At 40.5% G+C, this 27,142-nt stretch overlaps 1 protein-coding gene across 1 annotated transcript; it reads left to right on the forward strand.

Annotated features, from left to right (window-relative positions):
• Window positions 1–1,455: 1,455 nt before the first annotated feature.
• On the forward strand, window positions 1,456–25,551 carry LOC148845301 (LYR family of Fe/S cluster biogenesis protein). The gene is made up of 2 exons (XM_088955799.1): window positions 1,456–1,692; window positions 25,193–25,551. The coding sequence occupies exons 1-2, from the start codon at window positions 1,480–1,482 to the stop codon at window positions 25,376–25,378; spliced, it is 399 nt and encodes a 132-aa protein (XP_088811925.1). The 5' UTR covers window positions 1,456–1,479; the 3' UTR covers window positions 25,379–25,551.
• The last annotated feature ends 1,591 nt before the right edge of the window (window positions 25,552–27,142 follow it).

Consider the following 27,142-nt stretch of genomic DNA (forward strand, 5'->3'; position numbering starts at 1 on the left):
CACTAAAGTAAGCACTTGTGACATCGACCACAAAGCGCCTACATAATGACGTATTGAGCATGATGTCGGCCTTCACTACAATCACACTCCTTTTTTGCTAAGGCGAGTTCCAAGACTTTGATAGTTGCTATCGAGCGGCTTGTGGTATCGGCATTGACCTAAAGGACATTAATATAGAGCGTCCTCATCAAAGACTAAGTAAAGAACACTTTTACAATAAATAATTACTTTATTAAAGGATGACAAGTTTATTTACAAAGATGCCTCTTTGGGGGAGGCATCGACCCTTTGCACATAAAAAAAAGAAGAAAAGAAAAAGAAGAAATGAAGAGCATCTTTTGGCAAGAAAGTTAAATTCCATTTACTCAAGTGTCTTTACAAAAAAGGGGGCCCCTTGGGGGCGTCTGCCCCTTACAAAAAAGAAAGGAGAAAACAAGAAAATAGTTTATAGGCCCCCTCCAGTTCGAGCAATGGCCTGGGCAGTGGCGTTGGTGATTGGGTTCTCGTCCATCCCCAGTATATCTACTATATGTTGAGCTTTAGTAGCAAACAAGTCCAGATGGCCGATGTCGAAGCTTGGAAGGATCTTTGTTACTTGAGCTTTGCAGTCGTCAAAGCCCTCCAAATAAGCCCGAGAGGCAAAGGTGGTCGGGTTTGTCTCGTGCTCCTTTGAGGTTTTATACTTTTCGATTGCCTTTGCGGCTGAGTCCTCCAACTGTTACTCCATTGATACCAAGGAGAACTTTAACTCCTTCATGAGCTCCCTGTTATTTGTCACCTTGACCTCGACTTTCTTGCAACGCTCATGCTCGTCGCATACCTAGCCCTTGACCACCTTTCGATCGGACTACGCCTCAACCATTTGTTAATTTAGACACTTAATTTTCTTTTGCACCTATCGAAGTTGCTGAATCAACATATTGACCTTATCATAAAAGCCGATCAAACAAGAGACCATTTGCATATGAAAAAGGAAAATTGCTAGTCACTTACCACCAAAAAGACTTTGGCAATACAATAGGCTCAAAGAAGTGTGCACATACCTCAATGGCCTTGTCCAAAAGTGTGTCTGGACCAAATCCACCGAATTATGTGTCCAAGACTGGTGATCCCCAGGAAGGACCATGCCTACTGCTAGCTGCCGGCCGACGCCGGGAAGTGATAGGGAGTCCCCCTCTTTGACCGATCCTCCGGTCCGAGTCTTAACAATAATGACGGACTCATGGACCAACGATGTTTCATATCAACAGTGGAAAAAGATGGAGGCAACGTGCATCGATTATACGTCGCCCTAGTAATCACGGGCAGATAAAGATTCTATATACACGGTAAAATATTCTTTTCAGTCACTAATAAAAATGCATTAGCTCAGATAATATCAGAAACAAGCGTGGCGATAGCACTTGCTAAGTTATATCCTATAGCCTATAGGGTCCTGGGGGGCTGGGAGGGAGAGAGAGAGAGAGAGAGAGAGAAACAATGGCGTTCAATCTCAAGGGTATTAGGGTTCCACCAAATTCTGCAACACTCCAAGAAGCGAGAAACCGAACATTTGATTTCTTCAGGCAAGCCTGTCGATCGATTCCAACCATTATGGAAATCTACAATCTTCACGACGTCGTTACTGTGTCAGAGCTACGCTCCACGATCTCCTCTGAAATACGAAAGAACGCCCACATTACGAACGCTAAAGTACTTAAATTTCCATGTTGGATCCTTTTTTATTTGTCCATTTTGTTAGATATTCGTATTTTCTGATAAGGAATTGCTCCTTGTGCTTTCTATTTCGTTATTACTCTCGGTGGTTGATGTAATGAAATGATTTTTCTGATCCTCTCATTTTAGTTTTGTTATCTGTTTTTCTTCTATTTGGATGGTCAAATTTTCTTCTTCATTTGAAGTTTCTTTTCCTTGGTTTGTTTGGTTTTGGTGAATTAGGCATCTTATGTTCAATATCCTTCAATTGATTTAATGAGGTATTCATTTGGTTTTCTTGTTCAATGATTTCCGTTTCTGTGTATGTATGTTTGGTGTTTTTGTTGATTGGTAATACTTGAAGTTTTTTTTTTTTATTTGTTAGTTTATTTCGGGGATTCAGTATAAAACTTAGTTATTGACTTTAATTTCTTGACGATTTCATAAAAATCATAGAAAATGGCTGCTAGCAGTTTGGTTTTCCTGTTCTGTTTTTTTTTTCCTCATTGACTCAGTGAACCGAGTTTGACACCCATCTTGGTATTAGTACCTGTAACCTAATATGAGATTTTGTTTCTATCAACGAGAAACAAACAAATAAAACATAAAGATCTGGGGTTTGTTGATTCATTATTTACCATTTAGTACTAGGTAAACTTTGAGAAACATGTGAGCAAAAGACGGTTCACATTCTAACTGCATGAAACAATAATAACAATGTTCCACTTGAATAGAAGATTCCACCTATAGACTAATAGTTTATCACCTTACTGGTGATTTTCCCTCCTGAGAAATAGAAATCTAACACGTATGTTTTTGGTTGGGGGTGAGGTGATGGAGGATTGCCTTTAGCTGCTTTAAGGAGAAACCAGGATCAGAGAAAGGTAACAGAGTAATTCCCTTGGGTCTCCCCTTTGTTTTGTACATCTCCTCATGTAGCTGAAGTTCTTAGCAGATTGATTTTTAAGGCTGATGTAGACAATTTGATTAGAGATTGGAGGATTGGTAGAAATGAGAATATTGTTATCAACCTGCAATTTGTAGATGACATAATCATCTTTTGTGAAGATTGCAATGAATCTCATGTGAGGACATTAAAATTTTTAGTTGATGGTTTTCAAAGTGAATTGGGGGAAGATCTGTGTGGTGGGAATTAATATGGGGGAACAAGATATTCAAATAGGGGTAATTTGAGATTAGAAAATTTTTGAAAACCGGTTGTAGAGAGATTTACTAAAGAATTAGCTTTCTGTAAGAAGTACATCTCTATGGGAGTACTCTAATCAAATCCACCTTAGCCAACCTGCGTAATTATTACCTGTCCACCTTTAGAATACCTACGGATAGTAGAATAGCAAGGCAATTATAGAAAATCATGAGAGACTTCTTGTGGGAACTAGGTGAGGAAAATAAATTATTTGGTCAAATGGGAACAGGTGTGCAAGTCTAAAGAACAAGGCAAAGTTGGTATTGGGAATCTGATTAAGAGGAATATAGCTCTGCTAGGAAAATGGCTTTGCGGATTTCCTCTAGAAGAAGATAGGTTGTAACATAGGGTCATTGGAAGCATTCATGGTTTGGCCATGTGGTGGAAAATGGATGGGATGAAAAGTTGGCAACTCATACTTCAGAGAGAGAGAGAGAGAGAGGGAACAAGATTCTGTGAAATCTTGTTCTTATGGGATGTATCTTAAACAATCTGATTGTAATCTTCAAAATTCATTAATAAAATTTCTTTTGCTGATAAAAAAGGCGTCTCCTCTTGTGCTTCTTTTTTAACCTTCTTGTCATGTTAGAATCTTTAGGGGTGAACTTCCCGGTAAGAGAAATCTGGTGCAATTCTATCCCCCCTCAAGTATAAGCTTTGTGTTGGTAAGTGTTCCTCAAAAATGTCAACACCTGTTACATGCTATAGAAAAGAAGGCCAAATAAGTGCCTCTCTCTTCACGTGTGTATCCTTTGCAGGGAAAGTGGTGAGACCTTTCGTCATTTATTAATCTCATGTTCCTTTGTGTCTAGCATTTGGGAATACTTTCATTCTCCTTTTGGTTGCATATGGGTTCTCCCACAGGATGTGGTAGGTTTGTTCAACTCCAGTTACTTAATGCAACAGAAAAAAGAGAGGAAGATTGATGTGGAGGGTAGTGAGAGAAACAATGGTGTGGATTGTTAGGGAAGAAAGGAATTAGAGAATCTTTAATGAGAAGAGTAAATCAAAGGAGGAATTGATTGAAACCATAATAGTAAGGATGCGCATTGGGTTAAAACTTTGGATGTTTTCTGAGAATTCTCAACCAATGACATAATAAGGTCTTGGACTAAAGTGGCACAAACCAGTAGGCATGCAGAACTTGTAAGAATGGAATTTAAGCCTCCAACTCCAAGAACCCCCCATGTGCTAATGTTGTTCATTCATTCCTTCCAATAAAATGTCTTCTTAAGAGGCAATTAAAGTTATAAAATCATTATTTATTGTGAGAAATAAGAATTTAAGACCCTAACATGGACTTGTTCGGGCTTGCCTCAAGGGGCATGGTACAAAGGCAAATCATAGAATCAAGAATGCGATATGTTTTACATTACATTAGCTAATTGAAGTAATGCAATTGAAGGAAAAAGAGATTGTGGGTTTTACATGCTTGAAAATGCTTTATATGTTTGCTTTTATTTTTAAATTTTCATTTGAATACGCTTTTCATGTTATGTTTATGTATTTTAATTTTAAATAATAGGTTTTTTAAAACATTTATTTCAAAATTTAAGTTTATATTTTTTATTAACATCATGTTTAATATTTTTTGAATTAAAAAAAATTTGGCATTTTTTTTTGATTTTTTAGCATTTTTTTTGTGTTTTTGCACCTTGCTTCAAAAAGGTGCATGCCTCGCCTCTTGCCTTACATCTCAGGTGCAAATTGGCCCTTGTGCTTTTTTTGTGCCTTGCGCTTTTAAAACACTGGGCCAAATGGAAAAAATCTTGATTAGTACCCAATACTTTGAGCCTAGTGCCACTTTGGTCCCCTAACTTTAACATGCGACAATTCAGTACCTGAACTTTCAAAACATGTCAACTCAATCCAGTACCTACCATTAACCAGCCGTAAAGTGGCATTTGAAAAGACACAAATGCCCTTTGAATGACATAATTTTCTTTAACAACCATCTAATGGTACAATCTGACAACAACAATAACAAAGCACTGTTTCAGCAGTGCTTTCTCTCTCTCTCTCTCTCTCTCTCTCAGCCCCATGGTTGCCCCTCAAAATCTTTCTTGGCTCAACTGCCAGCTGAGAATCATAAGAGCAAAAATCTCAATTTCATATTGACTGGAAACAACGGGAGAGTCCGGCTTAAGAGCCAAGAAATTCCTTCAACTGGTGACGACCCATACTGGAATGAGTCCTTCTCGTTGGAGTATTTTGGAACCCAAGATCCCATGGAGGTACTTGAGCCACAAACAGTTGATGTTTGAGGCTTCGAGCTTAGATGGAGAAGCAAAGCATCGATCCTCATTCCTCATGCAGGTAGATTTTACATGACTCTCCTGTAATGTGAGTCTTGACCACACAAGGTTTGAGGATCATTTCCCTTCATTTCTGACTGTAATGAAATCCATTCATTTCAGTTCATAGCGCTGGAATGCATACTTCATAAAAAAAGGCGACTCAACAGGCAACCAATGAAGTATGATCTAGGAGTTCACTGAACCAACCTGCTTTGTGGAATTAGCAATTTCAGGCCCAATACCATCGTTAGGAAATAGAGCCGCTCGGCTCAACTGAACTGCTACGAAGAACATGTCTTTGGATTTGAGACGCGTTTGGGAAAGAACTTGGGCAGGAAATCAGATGGGATTACACCTCTGTTTCATCTTCTCAAGGAAGAAGATGATGAACAATGTTTTATTTTTAAGGGTAATTTTGACATTTTCAAAAGTTTTAAGTTGTACATGATCTCATGTGATACACATAACTGGTGGCTGATTAATGGTAGGTACTAAATTGGCACGTTTTGAAAGTTCGAGTACTGAATTGTCATGTTTTAAAGTTTGGGGACCAAAGTGACACTAGACCTAAAGTACAGGGTACTAATCGGGAATTTGCCAAAAGCACCCAAAAAAGCTCGATTTAACACTTTTTCACCAAAAAAACCTGTTTAGAAAAAACTGAAAATTTTGGCTTATTAGGTTTTGGATAAGCCCTTTTTAAAAAAGAAGTTCATTTGTGCTTTGGAAAAGCCCTTTTTAGTACGTCACACCAAACACTAGAATGTGCTTATCTATATAAGCACTTATTCAAAAAATTCTTCTTAAAAAGCTTATTTAGAAATGAAAAGCACTCCCAAACATAGACTTAACTTGTTAGAAGCACACTCATTTGGTGACTAATTATAGCTGTTAGATTAGTATGTAATAGAATCAAAAGTTGAAACCTTAAGACCTTAATGGGAGTGCCCAAGGGAATGCTGGTGCAGTGGGAATTGGTGGTGTAATCCTGGGGAGAGATGGGAGTATCTCTTGGGCTTTCAGTGGTCTGATAAGGAATGCTGATTCTAGAAGGGCAGGGATCTTGGCTGCACTCACAGGGCTTCGTCTTGCTAAATTGTTAGGTCTGCCCTCCCTAAATTGAAGGCGATTCTGCTAATACTATAAAATCGCTAGGGGAAAAGGATGGTGGGCCTTGGAGGTTGTCTCACTTTCTGGATGAGGCTAGAGAGACTATGGAGTATGGACTCAATGACTGAAATTGATTTGGATCTCCAGGGAACTAAACACTGTAGCTGACAGCCTACCTAAATCTGGTATTTACAGAGAAATTATGTTTAGTGATTGATCTTTGCCTGAGCATGAGGTCACCATCATCCAATATTTTGAGCATCATGGTGATCAGAGGGTCTGGTGTCCTAGGTTCAGGAGACTATTGCTAGAAGGAGAGGTGGAGGAATGTATTTACTTGTTGGAAAAACTGGAAGGCATTAAGGTTACAGACCATTCCAGAGATGAGCTGTGGTGGAATGAGTGCTCTAATGGCAAATATACAATTATACAATCAAATCCTGCAATTCAGCATTGTGCAAGAACTATTGGAGCTTGATCAGAGTGCGGGCATTTGGGGCAACCTAGTACCCCTGAAGGTGGAAGCTTGAGCTTGGATTATTTCTATGGATAGTGTACTCACTGCAGATCACCTTAAAAACAGAGGTTTCTTTCTTGCTAGCATGTGCTACTTACGCAGAGAGCAAGAGGAATCTGTGTGTCACTTGTTCATCCATTGCAAGGTGACTGTTTTCATCTGGAAGCTATTTTCTGGATTATTTGGGGGTGAGATATATCCAACCTGGTTCCCCTGCCCAGGCCTTTTCTTTGTGGCTGAAAGGTCAAGCTTCTATAGTCCTGCATTCCTTTTGTGGTTTTCTGGTGCATATGGAAGGAAAGGAACAGGGGATGTTTTGAAGACAAATGCTGGAGTTTGAAGAAATTAGTGGCGGCTATTGGCAAAATTTCCCCCGACTTCCCTGAATTTGTTCAGTTGATGTTATGTATTTCGGACTATTAGTCTATTTATCTATCAAGTGTATGGGTGGGTGTTGCCTTGACACCCCATCTAGCTGTACCTGTTTTTGCGTTCATTAATAAATTTTTACCCTTTTACTTATCAGAAAAAGATCCTTGCCTGTGTAATTTTGTTTCTGCCATCTCTGGTTCTTGATGTACATCTTTTTTTTTTTCTTTTTTGATCAGTAACAATGAAATTTTATTAATAATAAAAATCAGGTTTACAAAGGGATGGAACTAAAAAGTCTTAACTCCAGCTACCCAAGAAACTTTCTGACCATGCAGTGATTACAAAACAGCCCAAAATAATGTATCTCTATTTACCCCTTGCCTACCTAGACCATCAGCCAATGCATTTGCACTTCTCTTTATCCATGTACATTGAATTTCCATGTCCTTGGTTAACCACTTATACTTCCTCTTTTCATTGCTGTATTTCCACATCATAGCACTGTCCTCTTTTAGCCATTTCATCACCGTTTCAGAATCACCTTCTATTACCACCTTTTTGATATTCATTTCCTTGACCTTTGGTATCCCTTCAATAGCTCCTAAAATCTCAGCCCTCAAAGAGTCACCCACCCCAATCGGCCTAGAGTACAAGGCTAACAAGTTCCCTGTTTCACCCCTTATCACACCCCCAATTCTGGAAGGCCCTGGGTTGCCTATGCTGCTGCCATCAAAGTTCAGTTTAGTGAACCCAAGGGGTGGAGGAGTCCAACACACTTTTAGTATCTTTCTACATAAACTTGAGTCTGCAATCTCCTTCCAATTCCTTAACAGCTCATCAATTGAGAACACTTTGAACAGCTCCAATGTTCTCAACCATTGTACCATCCTAATGTGGATGATCTCCATGATTTCTTCCGCACTTCTCTCTTTATTTGAGAAGATCCTTGAGTTCCTCTCCTCCCACACTGTCCAACAGATTGCAGCTCTACCACACCTCCACATGATTTTAGCCCTTTTAGTTGGCCAATTAGGCATAGAAGAAAACAAGCTTGGAGCATTCAAAGGGGGAGTCCACTTGCATCCAAACAGAGAAGTAAACCATACCCAAATAGCTTTAACAAACCGACAGGATATTAGTAAATGATATCCAGACTCACCATCAGACTTACAGAGAACACACCAATGAGGAGACAAGCAGCTGTTGGGTCTTTTCCTTTGGAGTAGATGCCCTATATTAACTCTTCCCAGGAAGGCTTCCCAACAAAAACTCCCAACCTTAGGAGGTATAGGTCGACACCACACTTCTTTAACAGGAAAAGAGGAACCAATAGGATGAGAGGGTAATAGTGCTTTGTAAAAGGAGGCACAAGTGTAGGAACTCGAGGGAGTGAGTGTCTAGATTCTGCTATCTGCTTTAGACGGCTTAATGAATACCCCTTCAAGGATAGATAGTAAGGCTATAGTATAGGCAAGCTCTGTGTCCCTAACACCTCTTCTCAAACTTAAATTCCAACCAAACCCAAAAGGTGAATTGGAAGGAACAAGAAAGGATGAAATTTGTTCATTCTTAAGGGAAGACATAGCAAAAAGGCCTAGAAATTGATCTTTCAAAGGAGAATCCCCAACCCAAACATGTTCCCTGAATTTGATAAGGTTACCAAAATGCAAGTCTTACCTGATCCATGGAGAAAATAAAGGCAAGATGGCTTGAATCTCTCTCCAATGGGAAGCTCTTGTAGCCCGTGCTAGAATTCCTGAGTCCCATCCATTATTTGCTAGTCCATGTATACTTCCCACCACCTTAACCCACAACCTTTCTTTCTCCAATGAGAATCTCCACAACCATTTCCCTAGTAATGCAAGATTCCTAATCCTAATATTACCAATACCCAACCCTCCTTCCTTTTTACCTCTACAGACCACCTCCCACTTTACCCAATGGTCCCTCTTCTCCTCCCTCGGCTCCCATAGAAAATCCCTCATTAGCTTTTCCAATCTATTAGCCACCTTCACCAGTATCTTGAAAACTGACAAAAAATATATAGGAAGGTTAGCCAACGTAGGCCTAATTAATTTCTTTTCTAGTTGGCAAGTCTCTTTTCAAATCTCTCCACAACAGGGGCCCAAAAATCATCTCTCTGAGGATTATCTCCCAAAGGTAAGCCCATGTAGGTTAATGGCCAGTTAGACACTACACATCCCAACATATCTGCATACTCCCCAATCTCCCTTTCCCCCATATTAACTCCAACTATACAACTTTTTTCAAAGTTCACCCTAAGATTTGATATCTATTCAAAGAGCTGTATAGAGAGTTTCAAATTTTTAATCCAATTGATATCCCCCTCTTCACAAAACAGAATCGTATCATCTGCAAATTGTAGATGTGTAAGTGATACCTTATCCCTTCCAACTCTCCACCCTCTTATGAGCTCTCTGGAATCTGCTTTGGATATCAATCCCCCCAGCACTTCAGTTATCAATGTAAACAAGAAGGGGGGATAAGGGGTCTCCTTGTCTAATCCCCCTCAAAGCTGGGAAATAGTCCACCACTGTCCTGTTCACCAAGATAGAATAATGACAATCCCTAATGGATCCCATCACCCATTTGCACTAGATGTCTCCAAACCCAAAGTTCATCATCACCTCCACTAAGAAGGACCAATCAACCATATCATATGCCTTTTCCAGATCTAGTTTGCAGACCACACCTCTTCTCCTAGATCTCTTGTAGTCCTTTAAACTCTCACTTGCTACAAGGATTTGTTCTGTTATTTGTCTCCCTCTCACAAAAGCTCCTTGATTGTTTGAGATGATAGTTGGTAGCACCCTTCTGATTCTAATTGACAGCACCTTAGTGATGATCTGATAGAGGCTGTTAACTAGATTGATCGGCTTGTAGTCCTTTGGATGGCTTGCATCACATTTCTTGGGAACTAAAGCAATGAATATGGAATTTAACCCAGGGTTAATCACTCCTCTGGTATGGAATTCATCAAATACCAACAATATATCCTCTTAGAGTCTCCCAACAACCCTGGTAGAAAGCCATTGTAAAACCATTTGGGTCCGGTGCCTTTGATCTATCCATTGAAAATATTGCCTCTTTTATTTCTTCCAACTCAAATTTCCTCTCCAACCAATCCCTCTCTTCTCTCTTTAGTGTTGGCCAATCCAAACCCTCCAACCATACCCTATTATTCAGTGGCCTTCTATGTATATTCCTAAAATGACATGCAAATGCTTCCGCAATTTCTCTCTGACTCGTGACTATTTCCCCTTCAATTTCCAATCTAGTAATAGCATTTTTCCTCCTTCTGCCACAAGCCAAGGCATGAAAGAATTTAGTGTTCCTGTCCCCCTCTTCTAACCACTTGCATCTTGACTTTTGCCTCCAGCATATTTCCTCCTGAAAAGTATAGTCTTCTATCTATTTCCTCAATCTCCATCTTTGTTCCTTATCCTCTTCAGTTAGGCCTTCCCTTCCTTCTCTACTATCCAAGTCCTCAATCTGTGTGATCATATTCTGTTTCCTTTCCTCCAACCTCCCAAATTCTACTAGATTCCATTCCTTGATTCTACTTTTCATGTACTGGAGCTTCTTGTGAAACCTCATCCCATACCACTCCACTGTTGGATTGCTCTCTACCCACCACTCTTCAACCTTCTTAATGAACCCCGGGTGCTCTAACCACATGTTCTCAAATCTAAATGGAGTTGGACCCGCATTTCGCACCTCCTCCTTACATAGTACAATAGGCCAATGGTCAGAAGTCACCCTCGGGAGTGCTCTAGAGTTCAGATTCCCCCAATGTTCTTCCAAGTCATTTGAAAAAAGGAATCTGTCCAACTTAGAGCAAATTGGATTGGTTTGGAGATTGGACCATGTATAACACATTTGTGACAGTGGGATTTCTTTTAGTTCAAAGGCCTCAATGAATTGGTCAAATCTCCTCATACTTGTGGTGCTCCTCTGCCTAGGAGTGTTAGTTTCTGCCAGGAATCTTATTACATTCACCTCCTAAGCACCATGGTCCATCCCACAGACCACTTATGTCTGCCAGCTCTTCCCATAATGATCTTCTTTCCCTGTAATCATTTGGCCCGTACACATTGGTTAATACCCATTTAAATCCATCTTCTACTTGCCTAAATTTCAAGGAGACTGTGAATTGTCCTACCAACTCCTCTAAACCTTCCACTACCTCATTCTTCCACAATGTCACCACACCCCCTGCTGATCTCCATAAGGGTAGAACCATTCAACTAAACCCCCTACTCCTCCACACACTCATTGCCCATTTGATATCAAATTCTGCTCTTTTTGTTTCTTGTAACAGTACCACATCGGGATCCATTTTCCAGATGACTCCTTTAATTACTGCTCTCTTCCTTGCACTACCCAGTCCCCTCACATTCCAACTTAATATCCTCATTATTCTTTTTCTTTTTTTTTATATCCACCCCTCGCACCTTTGTCCCTCACTTCCTCCCCTCCTAGCCCCTCTAGTTTTAATGCCTTTGTCACTTGCCACTTCCTTTGCCTTGCTTCCAGCCTCACTCCTCCTCCTTTCAACCTTGACTTCTTCTCTCTTTTTTTGCAAGAATCCCTTCAGCTTATTTGGATCTTTCAGTTTACACCCCAGTTTCTGTACAAATAATGCCACGGAATCCTCACTTGCCAGCTCTTCTTTCTCTGATTCCTTGGTTTTATCTTCCTGGCCTAAGTCCCCACCTGTACCTTCTTCCTCCTTGCTGTACCCTAACTGAGCCTCTGCTGCCCCATCTTTCAAACATTTATTCTTCTCCACCTCAGGTAACCTATTCTCACTGTCTCCTAAATACCTGATGCTACTATTTACTTCCTCCTCTCTTTCTCCCTCCCTCTCTAACTCCTCTCTACCTCTGCAACTATTACCCAGTCCTCCTCCTTCTACATAGACTGCAGCCTCTGAAATGGGAATGGAATCTGGCACACAGGACACAGCAACCATTAGTACCAAAAACTGAAGGGACACTGTTACCTGGATTTAGCTGGAATGGATTAGGGGAACTGGAACTGGAAGCAATCGAATCCTGGAAGGTGTGGTTGTCGCTAACTCCTTGGCTCTGGTCTGTGGAGTTAACCTTCCTGCCTCTTTCGTTGTACAGTGGTCCCTCTCTGCACCCAGCTGTTTGTCCCTCATTAATGTGTTTCTGCTTTGCTTCAGAGGAGTTGTGGATACTTCCTTACTAAGCACCTGCCCGTTATCAAGCTTTGGTACAGGAACTTCTAAAGCCAGATCATAGTCTTCTTCCCCACCCTTGTTCTCCTGGTGTAAAAGCCGGTCCGAATTATAACCTTCTTCTGTATCTTCTGAAAACAAAATACCACGGTTCAAGGTTGCTGCCAAATCAGCCTCTGATAGTGATAACTGGTTTACCTCAGTACTGCCTATACTGGACTGGTCGTCCGAGTTCTTGATGTACATCTTTTCATGTACCTCTCTTTTGAATAAATTCTCAGTTACTAATGAAGTCATTTAAAGGAACCCAGGAGTATGCTCCTTGTGTATTTTTGAAAGATTTTCTCTCCCACTCCCATTATAATTCATTGTAGATGATCCTTGGAAGTTTTGGAGCATTTTGTATAATTTCATGGTGGCAATGAGTTGTTTTGGGACCTCCTCCTAGATATGTTTAGTCAATTTATCCATGACCAGTGCAAATGAATAAGGGCTAAGTACTGAACCTTGTGTAAGAGTGTATGGGGGACAGGGGGTTTCAGGCTTGTGAGAGGGTGAGGAACTGAATTTCATTTTCATCTGTTGCCATTGTCTGAGAGGGTGAGAGGGTGAGAGGGTGAGGAACTGAGATGGGAGAATTTGGTGAGAGGGTGAGGAACTGAGTTTCATTTTCATCTGTTGCCATTGTCTGAGATGGTGAGAGGGTGAGAGGGTGAGGAACTGAGATGGGAGAATTTGTTGAGGTAGGCCGTTGGAAAAAAAGCTTTGAAGATTGAATCTAAGGAGCTCCTATTTGAGGAACTGAGATTAAATGGTCAACTGAGCTTGAAAATCAGGGAAGCAAAGAGAGGGATGGTGCTGTTAGAAGGTTTGGGGGTAATTGAAGGGCTCAAGGAGTTTATGGAAGATGCAAGTAACAAAGGCAAGCGAAATAGTTGGAAAGAGCTTCTCTCAGAAACTGGAAGAAGGTTTGTTGTAGAGTGTAAGAGAAACCTTAAAGGTTATTTTATATCTTTGACAGAATTCTTTGGCAAAGGAAGAAAGCAGATGGTCTGCCTACCAGAAGGAAGGAAGAGTCAGGGCTGGAAGGCAGTCCTTGGGGTCTTATGTGAACTGCTGCAACACTTGGGTGCTAAAGGAGAAGAAACAGTAAAAAGGAAGATAGGCACTTCTACTAGTCTGGTGAAAAATAATAATCAAGAGACTCTATTAGTGACAGCTGGGGCAGGCAAATACAGAATGGGAGTAGACATACAGAGAGGAGATTGGGAGAGTAAGCTGATAGTTAAAGCTTCAGCTCATATACTAGACTGGAGGAAAGTTGCAGATCTATTAATAGCAAGTTTAAAGCTGAAGAGTACGTTTATTTTAACACCCTTTGAGAAGGATAAGGCTGTGCTGGATCTGCTGGAGAATAGAGTAGAAATTGAGGCATTAAATATCCAAGCTGCTCTTGGAAGCTTCACAGTATCAAGGTGGTGTCCGGGATCAAACTCCAAAGATTTCTTCGTTGAAGATGGAGTGATGGTATGTCTCTTAGGTCTTCCCTTTAATTTGTGGAAGCAGGAAGTTGCTGAAGCCATTGCTTTGATGTGTGGAGGATCTTTAGGAGGTGCCTTTTGGAGAGACCTTTGTTCAGCCTCCATTCTATTGAATGGTGTAAAACCTGAGGGGATTCCTCGAAAGATTGAGGTGCTAGATGAAGGGCTTTGCTATTCAGTGTGGTTGGCTTCATCTTTTGAATCGGTGCTCTGGAAGGAGGTTCGTAGGGAGGGAGATGAGAAGGTTGAAGAAGTACTGCATGGCAAGAAGGGATTGGTTGATTCAAACAAGAAAAGATCTTTCACAAAAATGGAAAAACCAAGACTGGAGAAACAAAAGGGTAGCACTCTAGGGGTGGGTTTTATGCGTGTGGGAGCAGTGAACAGCCTGGAGGGTGGCATGTCCTTTGCACAGATTGTAACCAGCGCCAACTTGACCTGTTTGAACGAGGAAAAGGAGCCGGTCCAAGGAAGAACTGGATCTAGACCGGATAAAACCAAACCGAGTGCGTGTGACTCTTTTAAAAGTCACGTGAGGTCGCAGTGGCTTAAAAATGGGCCAGAGCCAAAGCCCATTTGAAAAGTCTTGGGTGCGATTAAAGGCCCATTTGGGTCAACGGGCCCGATCCAGTGGTTTAAGAAGGCGCATGAGCCTTTAGTAACTCACGTGACTGGGGACACGACTAAGATAGACGATGCTAATGGTCTATCATCGTCCCCAGTCGTGAGACAAGGGGGGGAATGCGCGCAACGCCGAAAAACAGAGAGGTTGCTCGACTTGCGGTGGGTTTCCCGACGAAGGCTGAAGGAGTTTAGCCCCCTGCGGCGTTCCTTAGAGAAGCCAAAGCCAAGGTACGTTAAGGGAAGATCTGGAGAGAAGGAAGATAAGGATGAAGGTTGGGCGCAGTGCAGTGAAGGTGATGAAGACTCGGAGGACTGTTTGGTTGATGGTACTAGCTTGGGCAGTGTAAACGACGAAGGCAGTTGCGCTGGAGGTGACGTGGATGGGTGGAACATTGTAAGTTTATTTCAGGGTGACGAAGGCAAGCGGTACAACCCGTTCCCAAGACTACAGAGTGTGCAAGGAGGATCAGAAGGAGCAGACTGGGAGAACCGGAAGCAGAGCAGGAACACACCATCAAGGGGTGAATCAGGGGTAGTGTGGAAAGATCACTAGGGTGACCAAAGGACAGAAGTACTTCCCAACCAACTCAGGGAGATAAATTTTTACCACCTTTGGAACAAGAGAGGGAGATAGGGAGCAGTCCTTTTCTTGCTTGTCCATCAGTCCCAAGTAACCAAGTGATTTCGGTTTGTGCTACTAATGTGTCTCCAATGTCTTTGGTTCTAGATTCCGTCCCTGCTCCATGTCTTGTAGCCCATGATTATGTAGCCGAGCCAGCAGATGGGCTCTCCGAGGAGGGAGAGATCAGAAGGAAGGAAGGTGGGAAGGTGCCGGAAGGAAGGTTTAGGAGTGAAAAAGTCTGGGAAATTATTGAAAGAGTGCTTAAGGAAGTGGAAGGAGAGCTAACCTGGAGAGGGGAAGGGGAGGTGGGAAGAGGGGAGGGGTTAGTGGAGAGGAGGGAAAGGAATGAGGGTAGAGATGGAGAGGACTATGAGGAGAGAGCAGGGTTGGAGGGAGGTAATAGGAAAGGGAGGGTGGATGGAGAAGAAAGAGTAGAGGTGGGACCAGAGGAGAGGAAGAAGGGGCAGGTGGATAGAGATGGAGGGGATCCTGTAGGGGAAGGGTAGGGCTGGTGGACTCGGTGAGAGAAGACATGATAGCAGAATTTGTAGGGAAGTTAGGTTGCAGATTGAAAGATCTGAATGTGCTGAAAGAAAACTTACAGAAGAGGAAGGAGAAGGTCAGAATAAAGAAGAGGAGATTGAGTGAAGTAGAGAGATTGAAGAGAGATGTAGAAGGTGATAAGAGGCTCGGGGTAAAGGGAGACAGGAGGAAAGGGGAAAGTAGTGGTAAGTGGCAAGGGGTTCACCAAGAAGCGGAATGAAGATTCTTAGTTGGAATGTGAGGGGAATTGGGAGTGCGAGGAGGAGGGTGACAATAAAAGAGGTAATAAGACGGTGTGACCCGGGCATTGTGCTGCTACAAGAGTCTAAGAGAATGCAGTTTAATGATAAATGGGCAAGGAGTGTATGGAAAGCCAGGGGAATTAGCTGGGTGGTTGCTCCCTCGTGGGGTGCTTCCGGGGGGATTGTAACAATGTGGAAGAAGGATGTGGTGGAAGGTCTGGAGGAGTTGGTCGGAAAGTACTCGGTGTCTCTGAAGTTTAAGCAGCAAGAGGATGACTATACATGGGTGCTCACAAATGTTTACGGACCGAATGACTAGAGAAAGAGAGGAGTTGTGGGAGGAACTGGCTGATGTTAGAGGGTTGTGGGATGGGCCGTGGTGCATGGGTGGGGATTTCAATGTAATCAGATTCTCAGAGGAGTCCAATAAGGTTAACCAGAGGGTGACAAAAAGCATGAGGAAGCTTAATAGTTTTGTGGATGCCTTTGAGCTTAAAGAGATTCCCCTAGCCCATAAGACGTTTACATGGTCAAACCTCCAATCTAGACCCATTTGCTCTAAAGTGGATAGATTCCTGTTCTCTTTGGATTGGGAAGAACATTAGGGAACCTTGGCTTCTAGAGCTCTTCCAAGGGTGACCTCAGATCACTGGCCCATAGTATTATGTAAGGAGGAAAGAAGGTGTAGAGGTCCTACCCCCTTTAGATTTGAAAATATGTGGTTATGACATTCAGGGTTTACTAACAAAGTGAGGGAATGGTGGCATGACCGTAACCCACTGGTGGATTGGGAGGGGATGAGATTTCATAAGAAATTACAAATCTTGAAAGCAAGAATCAAGGAGTGGAACTTGATGGAGTTTGGGAGGATAGAAGAAAGAAAGGGAGACTTGATGGATAAGATTGAAAGTCTTGACTCTAAAGAAGAAAGGGGAGAATTTGGAGAGGAAGACAATGATCTCAGGAGAGATTTGAGAAGACAACTAGAGGATTGTCTGCACAAGGAGGAAATTAGTTGGAGGCAAAAATCTCGATGTAAGTGGTTGCAAGAGGGAGACAGAAACACTAGGTGTTTCCATTCTCTAGCAGATGGTAGGAGAAGGAAGAACTTTATCTCCAAATTGGTAGTAGATGGAGTCGAGTTAGTACAACAAGAGGAGATTGCCAGGGCCTGTGTGGAGCACTTCAAATCTATTCTAAGAAGGCCTGTAAGTAGAAGGGTTTGGGTAGAAGGTTTGGATTGGCCAAATGTAGGGGTGGAGAACAGGAGAAGGCTGGAAAGAAGCTTTACTCTAGAAGAGATCAAGGGGGCTCTGTTTTCTATGGATAGAATAAAAGCTCCAGGGCCGGATGGGTTTACAATGGCTTTTATCAGGATTGTTGGGATATCGTGAAAGATGATCTCTTGCGGGTGTTTGAGGAGTTTTTCAGGAGAGGAATTGTCAATCCAGGTGTGAACTCTACATTTATAGCTTTAATTCCAATAAAGAAAGATGCATCCCACCCGAAGGATTTTAGGCCAATTAGCCTGGTTAATAGCTTGTATAAGATCATTGCAAAAGTGTTGTTTATGAGGTTGAAGAAGGTATTGCCCGATATCACTGCACACTATCAAGGAGCCTTTGTGAGTGGGAGACAAATTACTGATAAGATTTTAATTGCTAATGAGAGTGTGGAGAACTTTAAGAGGGATAAGAAGAAGGGAGTGGTTTGTAAGTTGGACTTGGAAAAGGCTTATGACTTGGTGGACTGGGATTTCTTGAGGAGAGTTTTGACTAAATTTGGGTTTGGGGCTAGATGGTGCAAGTGGATCATGGGTTGTGTCAGGAGTTGTCATTATTCAGTACTAGTGAATGGGACAGTGGTAGATTTCTTTCCAGCCAGTAGGGGTATAAGACAAGGAGACCCCCTGTCTCCTTGTTCATTCTAATTGCGGAGGTTATGGGAAAACTAATCCACAAAGCAGATGATAGGGGGCTCATTAGAGGCTGGAGAGTTGGGAGGGTGGAAACCCCCCTCACTCACCTACAGCTTGCTGATGACATGATTCTATTTTGTGAAGGTGGTAATGTGAGCTTGATTAGGAACTTGAAGTTGGTGATACAACTGTTTGAGCAAATGTCTAACTTGAAGGTTAACCTTGGGAAAAGTTGTATAGTGGGGGTGAACTTGGAGGAGGGAGAGCTCAGGAAGAGTGCTGAACTGTTGGGGTGTGAAGTTTCAGGGTGGCCTTTGAACTACTTAGGGTTGCCATTAGGTGATAATCCCATGCGAGAGAGCTTTTGGAACCCGGTGGTGGAAAGGTTTGAAAAAAGACTAGTATCCTGGAAAAAGAATTACCTATCTCTCGGTGGAAGAATTACACTAATTAAGGCCACACTTGCTAACTTACCCATCTTTTTCCTATTGGTGTTTAAAATCCCAGTGAAGGTCGCTAACAGATTGGAGAAGTTTATGAGAGATTTCCTGTGGGAGCCAGAAGAGGAGAAGAGGGATCACAGAGTTAGCTGGGAGATAGTGTGTAGGAGTAAGTCTTGTGGTGGCGTGGGGCTTGGCAGTATCAGGAGAAGGAATATGACTCTGTTGGGGAAGTGATTGTGGAGGTTCCCTATGGAGAAGGAGAAGCTATGGGCTAAAATAGTGGCAAGTATACATCGGCTGGAGGACAATGGATGGAACGTTGGAATCAGAGCTAGGACCACAAGCAACTCTCCTTGGAAAGCCATTCATGACCTGCTACCAGTTTTCTCCCCTAATATCAGGTATGACTTGAATTCCGGTAATTCCATAAAATTTTGGGAACAAACCTGGGTGGGGAGCGCCCCTTTAAAGGATCAATTTCCTTCTTTGTATGCTCTATTTGATTTGAAAAATGAATCAATCTCGTCTTTCTTCACCCCGTCCTCTCTTCCACTTTTGGGATTGGGTGGAACTTGGGTTTAAGAAGGGATTTGAGGGACTCAGACCTTGACAACATTTCGAGTCTTATTGCACTTCTTGATAATGTTGTCTTAAACCCCACTAGGGAGGACTCTAGAATTTGGACACCTAACCCCAATGGCATCTTCTCTTGTGCCTCGTTCTTCAAAGTCTTAAGTTAGTCCACCAGTCCTACCTTCCCCCCTTTCCCTGTTGGTGAGGTCTGGTGCAGAGCAATACCTCCTAGGGTTAGTAGTTTTTGTTGGGAAGCCTATCTGGAAAGAATTAACATTGGTGATCTACTCCAAAAGAAGAGACCCAATACTTGTTTGTCACCTCAGTGGTGTGTTCTATGTAAAGCGGATGGGGAGACTGGTTTTCACCTACTGGTGTCTTGCCACTATGCGAGGTCAATTTGGGATTGGGCTTCCTCCTTACTTGGACGCAGTTGGAATCCCCCATCAGACTTGCAGGGCCTTTTCTCCCCCACCTTTTTCAGGTGGCGGATAAAAAGGGGAAGGATAATGTGGAGAGGACTAAGGGCTGTAGTATGTTGGACATTGTGGGAGGAAAGAAACTCCAGGATATTCTCAGAAACCCAAAGAGGAGCAGCAGATCTGAAGGCTATCATACATATTAGGGCGGTACAGTGGCTGAAATTTTTGGAATTATTCACAGATTACACTGTGGATGACATGTTGAGGAAGTGGGGTGAAATTGCAAATTGCACACAGACCAAGTCAGTAATGAAAGTGGTTTGGGCTCCCCCACCTAGAGGATTCTTGAAATTAAACTTTGATGGATGCAGTAGGGGAAATCCGGGGCAATCGGGGATTGGAGGTGTTTTTAGGGACGAAAATGGGGTCATCTCTGCCATGTTCTCAGGCCCGATTGGAGTGGGCGACTCCCTTAGAGCTGAGATCCTTGCAGTTATGGAAGGAGTCCGGAAAGCTAAGGAGTTGAACATCAAGAAACTCATAATTGAAGGGGATTCGGAGGTGGTGATAGGATGGCTGACTAAAGATCAAAATGGTTTATGGAAGTATAACAATGAGAGGAGGAAATTCATGTGGCTGGTGCGATAGATGGAAGTTAAGACATGTTGGGTTAAAATATCGGCTTATTCCCTAGCTGACTGTTTAGCTAAACAAGGGGCAGAAAGGGATTCACTGTTTTGGGCTAAGCTGTAATTTTATTGTATTCTTTTCTCTTTTTCTTCTTTTTTCTTTCTTTTATGAGGCTCTTGGTGACTCTTGGAAGATAAGTGTGTTTGTCTTCCTCCTGTAAATTTTCTACTGATAATTTAATGAGAGTGTTATTGATCAAAAGAAAAAAAATGGAACCCAGGAGTAGCTCCAATAGGTGATAAAATGAGAGAAAGTAGATTAAGATGGTTTGGTCACATGCTTGGGTCACCTACAATACCTGTAAGAAGTGATTTGTTACAAGTTGATGGGGCTATAAGGGCTAGGGGCAGACCAAAAAGGATATGGTTGAAGTAGTAAGATTAAGTGCCCGTAATTTAACAGTGGGCATGGTATAAGGGCTAGGGGCAGACCAAAAAGGATATGGTTGAAGTAGTAAGATTAAGTGCCCGTAATTTAACAGTGGGCATGGTATTAAACAGAATGGAATGACAAAACAAGATTTGTGTAGCTGTCTCATATAGTTGGAATAAGGCTTAGGGGCTGTTGATAACAGCTGAAGTGACTGAACTGAAAAGCTTATTGCTTTGTCTTTTAGTGAACATGTTTTTAAGGAGGTTGTGGGGTTCTTTATGGATGAAGCTGAAGTTGAGTGGATTACTGTACTCTTTTAATATTTTAACATTTAATTATTTTATCCACTAAAAGTTGAAGAAATAAATAGTTCAGTCCAGCAACTTCTGCTGTTATTAAACAACCCATTAGATGATGATGAGGAAGAGATATAAATGCAGAAAAATAAATAAAATTACAGAAAAAATTGGGCATATCACTGATATCATATACGAAAAATAAGTATGATCAATGAGAGTTATTGTATTATTGATGAAAATAGTTAAAAATACAAAAAAAAAATGCAGAAAAAGAGAATTAATGTCTAACCTGTGACCCATTGACTGGGTTAAACGGTTCAGCAGTTAAACTGGCCAGGTAACTAGGTCATTGGCTCAATCTTTTTTTTTTTTTTTTTTTTGTTGCAAGTAAATGGTTTGGGGGCTAAACAGACCTGGAAACCTGGCTGGGTGATGGGTCTGACCTGCCAGTTCAACCATGGATTTAATACATTGGTTCCAACCCAGACTCTATTAGGTTCTCCAAATAATGGATCATGACTGACCCTATATTGATTAACAACTTTTCTTCCCAAATATAGAGGGAACAAAAAGAGTGAATTCAAGATGGATAAGCTCCAAATATTAAATCTCTAAAATATCCTAATATTTGGCATTGCATTTTGAGAAAGCAGATAAAGGATTACTAAGCCAATAAATAAATAATGTCAAACATATAAACAATGAAAGAGGCCAATGATGAACATCCTCAGAATACTAAAATATGCATCCAAGGGGCTAGAACACACAAAGGAATACCAAAATCAGCATCAATAGAAGATTGAAAAGTGAAACAAACTAAAAATAAAAAGAAAGAGAAATAAAGAATATTCAAGAGCTCTAGGTCATATTTCCTTGCTATTGGAATGATGAAAGAACCTTATAGACATGGATTTGTAGCTATTTGGATATGGTTCACAAGTTCGGGGGGGATAGCCATTAAATACTTATGATCAAAGTGTGAGGCTTGAGCTCTTACCACTGTAACACCATGAATGATGTCTGTGCTCTGCTGTCACACTGACATGCTGTTCTAACCAACTCCCAGCTTCAGGTCAAACATATTCCAGAAGACAGAAAAATTGCTGTCATGAAGCAAATATTGCAGTCTCCTTAGCGTAGGGCTTTGCAATCTCCTTCTCTAGACCAAATTCTGGCCCTATTGTAATTGGGATTCAAAGTGCAGACCCATAGGAGGACCAACAACCAATTAATAACACCGACTGAACTATGGGACCTGATCCTATTTAATAGGGTTGAGTTGATTTGGTTCTGTTGGGTTGACCCAGAGGCATGGACCACTGACAGTTCTAATTCTCTTGCAAGAAACCACAATTAGGAAGATATCAAGAACAATTTGCATGTAATTAAACATGGGAAAAATGTTGGGATTGGGAACTGGAAGATTGTAAACACTCTGAATCCATAACTTGCCATGTATCTCATAGTAAAGAGGATTGGGAAAAATATGATTCAGTCTCACCATGGAGATTCTTGTACTGAAAATTTTGTTTGAAGTATGATCTGTACTGTGTTCACATGTTTAGATTTTAGATTTGGATGGGGAAAAATAGAACTCAATAGACAGATAAATCCACAGCAGCCACTAAGAATTATAATGATGGTTAATCTGTGAGATAATTCATGAATTATGAATTTATGATTCAAAGTCCAAGGGGTCAGGCTACCAAATACTCAAGCCTCCTGTGGCCATGCATGCAACTTGGATTTTTTTTTTTTGATCAATAACACCAGCTTCATTAAATTAAAAGAAAAGAGGGAATATGGATACAAGAGGGCAGATAAAATATCTTAGCTCCCCAAAAACAGAAAACAAAGGAAATGCAAAGAGAAAAGATTAAAAACTAGCCCAAAATACAGACTCCCTATTCACTCCTTGCTTGGCCAACCCATCTGCAAATGAGTTGGCACTCCTCTTCACCTAGCTGTACTGAATCTCAATGTCCCTACCCAGCCATAAGAACTGTTTATTTATTTATTTTTTTTCATTGTTAAAGTTCCACAAACCACTGTCCTCTGTCTTCAACCAACTAACCACCACCTTCGAATCACCTTCCAGGATCAAACGGCTGATATTTAATTCCTTTGCTCTTCGAATTCCTTCAAGCGCTGCAAAGATCTCAGCCCTAAGAGAGTCACCTTTTCCAACAGGGCCAGAGAATAAAGCAATAACAATCCCTTCCTCATTCCTGAAAACTCCTCCAATCCCAGAGGGCCCTGGATTCCTTATACTGCTGCCATCAAAATTCAGCTTTATAAAGCCCAAGGGGGGAGGGGACCAAAATGGACAGAGTCCTCTTGCATCTAGCAATGGAAGCAATCTCTTTCCAGTTTCTTAGCAAGTCATCCATAGGAAAATCTGAAAACAACTCCAAAGATTTTAGCCAGTGGACAGCTCTTAAAAGGATTCGATCTAACAATTCTTCCAATGTTCTTTCCTTGTTGGAAAAAATGCGTGAGTTTCTTTCTTCCCGCAATGACCAGCATACCGCTGCCCTAATACACCTCCACATAGTTTTCCCTCGCAACTTGGCTTCTCCATCTTGCCATTGAACTCAAGCCTTACTAGATGGCACACTCAGTTGAGTCAGTTCCAATTTTGCTCTTTTTGTGTTTTTTAATGATTAGTTCCAACTTTGCTCTTCATCATTTGTAATCCTCTATCTTATTTCAACGATTGAAGTCTTGGACAATGCAGAGCTCTCTTGGGCTGTTCTATATTTTTCTGTGTGTTGGTCTGTGGAGTCATGAGATTTCCATTAGGAATAATTATTATATTCAAAGTATTTTCTTTTTCTATATCAGAAGGAAAAAAAGGATGTCCATAACATTTCCTGATTATAGATGAGTTTGTCTTTCTAGAATGTGTATATAGAAGGTTCCCATAGTATCATCTCATCCATGCTTATGAACCACAAATTCATCAATCTAGATCCTAATCTCTGTTTCAGGCTTGGAAGGAGTACATGGAACTTAGAGGGTTAGTGGAACATCATATTGCAAATGTTGTTGTAATTGGGAGCTAGGAAATCAGATGTAGGATTATATATACTAATATTTGTGATTTCATGATTTTGCAATTTTTATATTTGATTCATGAAGTTAAATCATTAGACCCGTTTTTATTCAATAATGCTCTAGAAGGAAATGTTGGTTTGAGCACATACTCACCAAGGTACACTTACTGTTTCCTGGATCCATTCCCTTTTATTTTGTATTAAATATTTTAGTCCTATTGTTTGAGTAGTATATATGCATAGTTTATATATGTAAATATGAATTGTATATTTTAGAATTTGGATTGTGAAATTTGATTATTTGTTGAGTATTTAGTAATTGTTCTTTTATGTTTTTTGTTTTAGTTATATTTTATTATTAGAAAAAAATCCTGGCAAGAATAGAACCTATGACCATTGGTTGCTAATAGAACAGAACTTTTGCAACATGTTCCATGAACCCTAGTAAATCATGGAATCTGAATTTTAATTTTAATATGTTTTATTATTAGAAAAAAAAAGCCTTGTTTTGATCCTTCTCTATGATGTTTGTTTTACCTGGATAATAAAGCAGCCTGGAAATGGAACCATAAAAAGAAGAGAAGGGTCTTCTACATTTTGGAGCTGTTACGAAATCTTTCTCCAGGGTACCCCTAAGTTAGCCTACCTCTGGAGGCAAGAGATGATGATATTAGGGTAAAATAGGGTCTGGAGACTGAAGTTATTTAGTTTATGGGCCCTTGCTTGGTATAAGGGTAGAATCTCAGGCTGACGAGTGTGAGAATGTGGGTTCATGTCTGAGAGCAGCCACTGTTAAAAATGCCAAGGATTAGGCTTGTAACCAGCCCACCCCTCCCAAGATCCTAGATAGCTGGGACCAACATTGGGTAATGGATTTTTAGATTGAAGCTATCTTGTTTCCAAAATGTTAGGTTCTGGAGGGTTATAATTGTAATTTAGGGAAGTTTTTTTGTTGCAATGGTAAAGGCCCAGTCTAACAAGCATAAGAATGCGGGGGAGTTTGAGAGTGGGGGGCGGGGGTATAAATGTATTATGGAAGTAGTTGGGACAAGTCTTAGATGATGATGATGAATTCCTTTTTCCATATTGGATTTTAATTTTGAAGGTAAAAGGCTGCTGAATTTGTGTTATTACAATTCTATTCTCATAGGTCTATAATCTATATTGTTTCTTTGTGATCTGTTTTCAGTGTGTCAAATGTTTTAGGTACTACGGTTATCATTAGGAGTAAGACATTGGTTCATTGAGGTTAACAGCTTCCTAAGAATCTCAGAATGGTTGAGGATGGCTTGTGTTAGTAATTCATTGATGACTTCCTGAACAAGGAACTCTATTTTGTTTATTATTTTCCCCTACGAATTATGGTTCTGTAACATGTCAGAGACCTAGCATTTTTGCTTTACAAAACATATGTATTTGCAGGTGATTGACATGCTACTCTTCAAAGGGATGGAGGAGCTTGGCAACATTGTTGAACATGCAAAGCAGCGCCACCATATAATTGGTCAGTATGTGCTAGGGCGTAGAGGGCTTATACAAGATGTGGGAGACAAGGACCAGGACATATCCGACTTCTTAAAAAAGTTTTACAACAGCAACTATTTCTGAAAACTCCCCCATTCTGATTGATGAATCTGTATTTTCTTTTAGGACCTTACTTTGGTTGTTAGACTTGAGCAATAAGTTAATCATGAAACAACTATTGTTCATTTCTATCATGAAACTGCTTTTGTTCATTTGCATCTTTGATTGCAGAAATATGAAACCGTTTTTTATTTCAAGTCCCAGTTCTGTAGGCATATTATTTATTGATATGGGAATCTATAACATTCGACTAAAGTGGCATGTGGTTCTCACGACAGAGCTTCCTAGTAGATGCAACTTGTAAGCTCTCACACGAGTGCTGATTTGGTGGACAATTAATAGAAGCTAAGTTGTAGATTGAGTCGTACCTTTCATTCCATCTTTTCAGTTTTCTTTTAATATACAAAAATACCGGCGCTGCAAAAGCACTCGTCATCGTAGAAGCCCTGTTCCAACTAACTACAGCATTGCAGCAGCACTGTAAAGAGGTAAATCTTGGATAGTGGAGCTTTAATTAAAAACTGCAATCTAGGCCAAGCTTGAAAGGAGCACAAATGCAAAGATGTAAATTTGACGTTTCTGATACACCTTGCATTTCTGATACTTTGAGCCTTGGTTATAACTAAAATTTGACGTTTTTACGCTAACATCATTAATTAAAGGAAGGGTAAAATAAAGAAGCCTCTCCTAAAGTTTTTGACAATCATAAAAACCTCTTCTATAGTTTCATTTTAATAAATATCTCTTTTGAACTTCTTAGAAACTCGACAAAGACCTCCCTTTTGTTACCGTCCTAGACGGAAAACGTTAAACTGAGGCACTAGTTTTTTCCAAATATCCATTCTACTCTTTTATAAATTATTTTATATACAAAATTATTGAAATAATCCCATTTTAACTTAGCAAAAATACATGAATTATTGAGATGATTGTTAAATGAGGTTTTTGTTGAGTTAAAATGGGATTATTTTTATAATCTTGTGTGTAAAATAATTTATAAAAGGGTAGAATTGGTATTTAGAAAAAAACTGATGCATCAGTCTAATGTTTTCTGTCTAGGATGATGACAGAAGGGAGGTTTTTGTTGAGTTTCTCAAAAGTTCATTGGAGGTATTTGTTAAAATGAATCTATAAGAGAGGTTTTTATGATTGTTAGAAATTTTAGAAACTTTAGGGGATGTTTTTATGATTGTTAGATGCTTTAGGATGATGATGGAAGGGAGGTTTTTGTTGAGTTTCTCAAAAGTTAAAGGGAGATATTTGTTAAAATAAAGCTATAAGGGAAGTTTTTATGAATGTCAGAAATTTTAGGGGAGGTTTTTGTATTTTACCCTTTAAGGAATTAATGAGAGAATTTGAATTAGGCGCTAAAATTCAAATTTAAATTTGCATTGGAGTAATTGGCTAATTAATGAAAGAGAAATTAGACTTAAATAAATGACATTAATGAGATTCAGTATTAAATATGGATTAACGAATAACGATGCAGATCTGAACTGTATCGGACTGTTTCTGGCTTGTATCAGTCGATATAGATCCGAAACAGTCCAATACAGGCTCGTATTGACCGATACGTACGAAAAGAAACAGAACAAATGATTTATACTCATTCTGCGTCTTGGGTTCTTGTCGGAACAATATGTGTCGACCGATACAGATCAATACGTTGTGATATTTTGAACCTTGGCAGCAAGTTCATGAGGTATTATATTATCACATTATATTGAGATGTTTGGACACTACAAAAGTCAAAAGAGCTTGTAATCAATAGAATCTCCTCGATCTCCA

The sequence above is a fragment of the Nelumbo lutea genome, chromosome 7 (genome assembly GCF_056320005.1).
Source record: "Nelumbo lutea isolate HS-2025 chromosome 7, American lotus-T2T, whole genome shotgun sequence".
Classification (NCBI taxonomy): Eukaryota; Viridiplantae; Streptophyta; class Magnoliopsida; order Proteales; family Nelumbonaceae; genus Nelumbo; species Nelumbo lutea.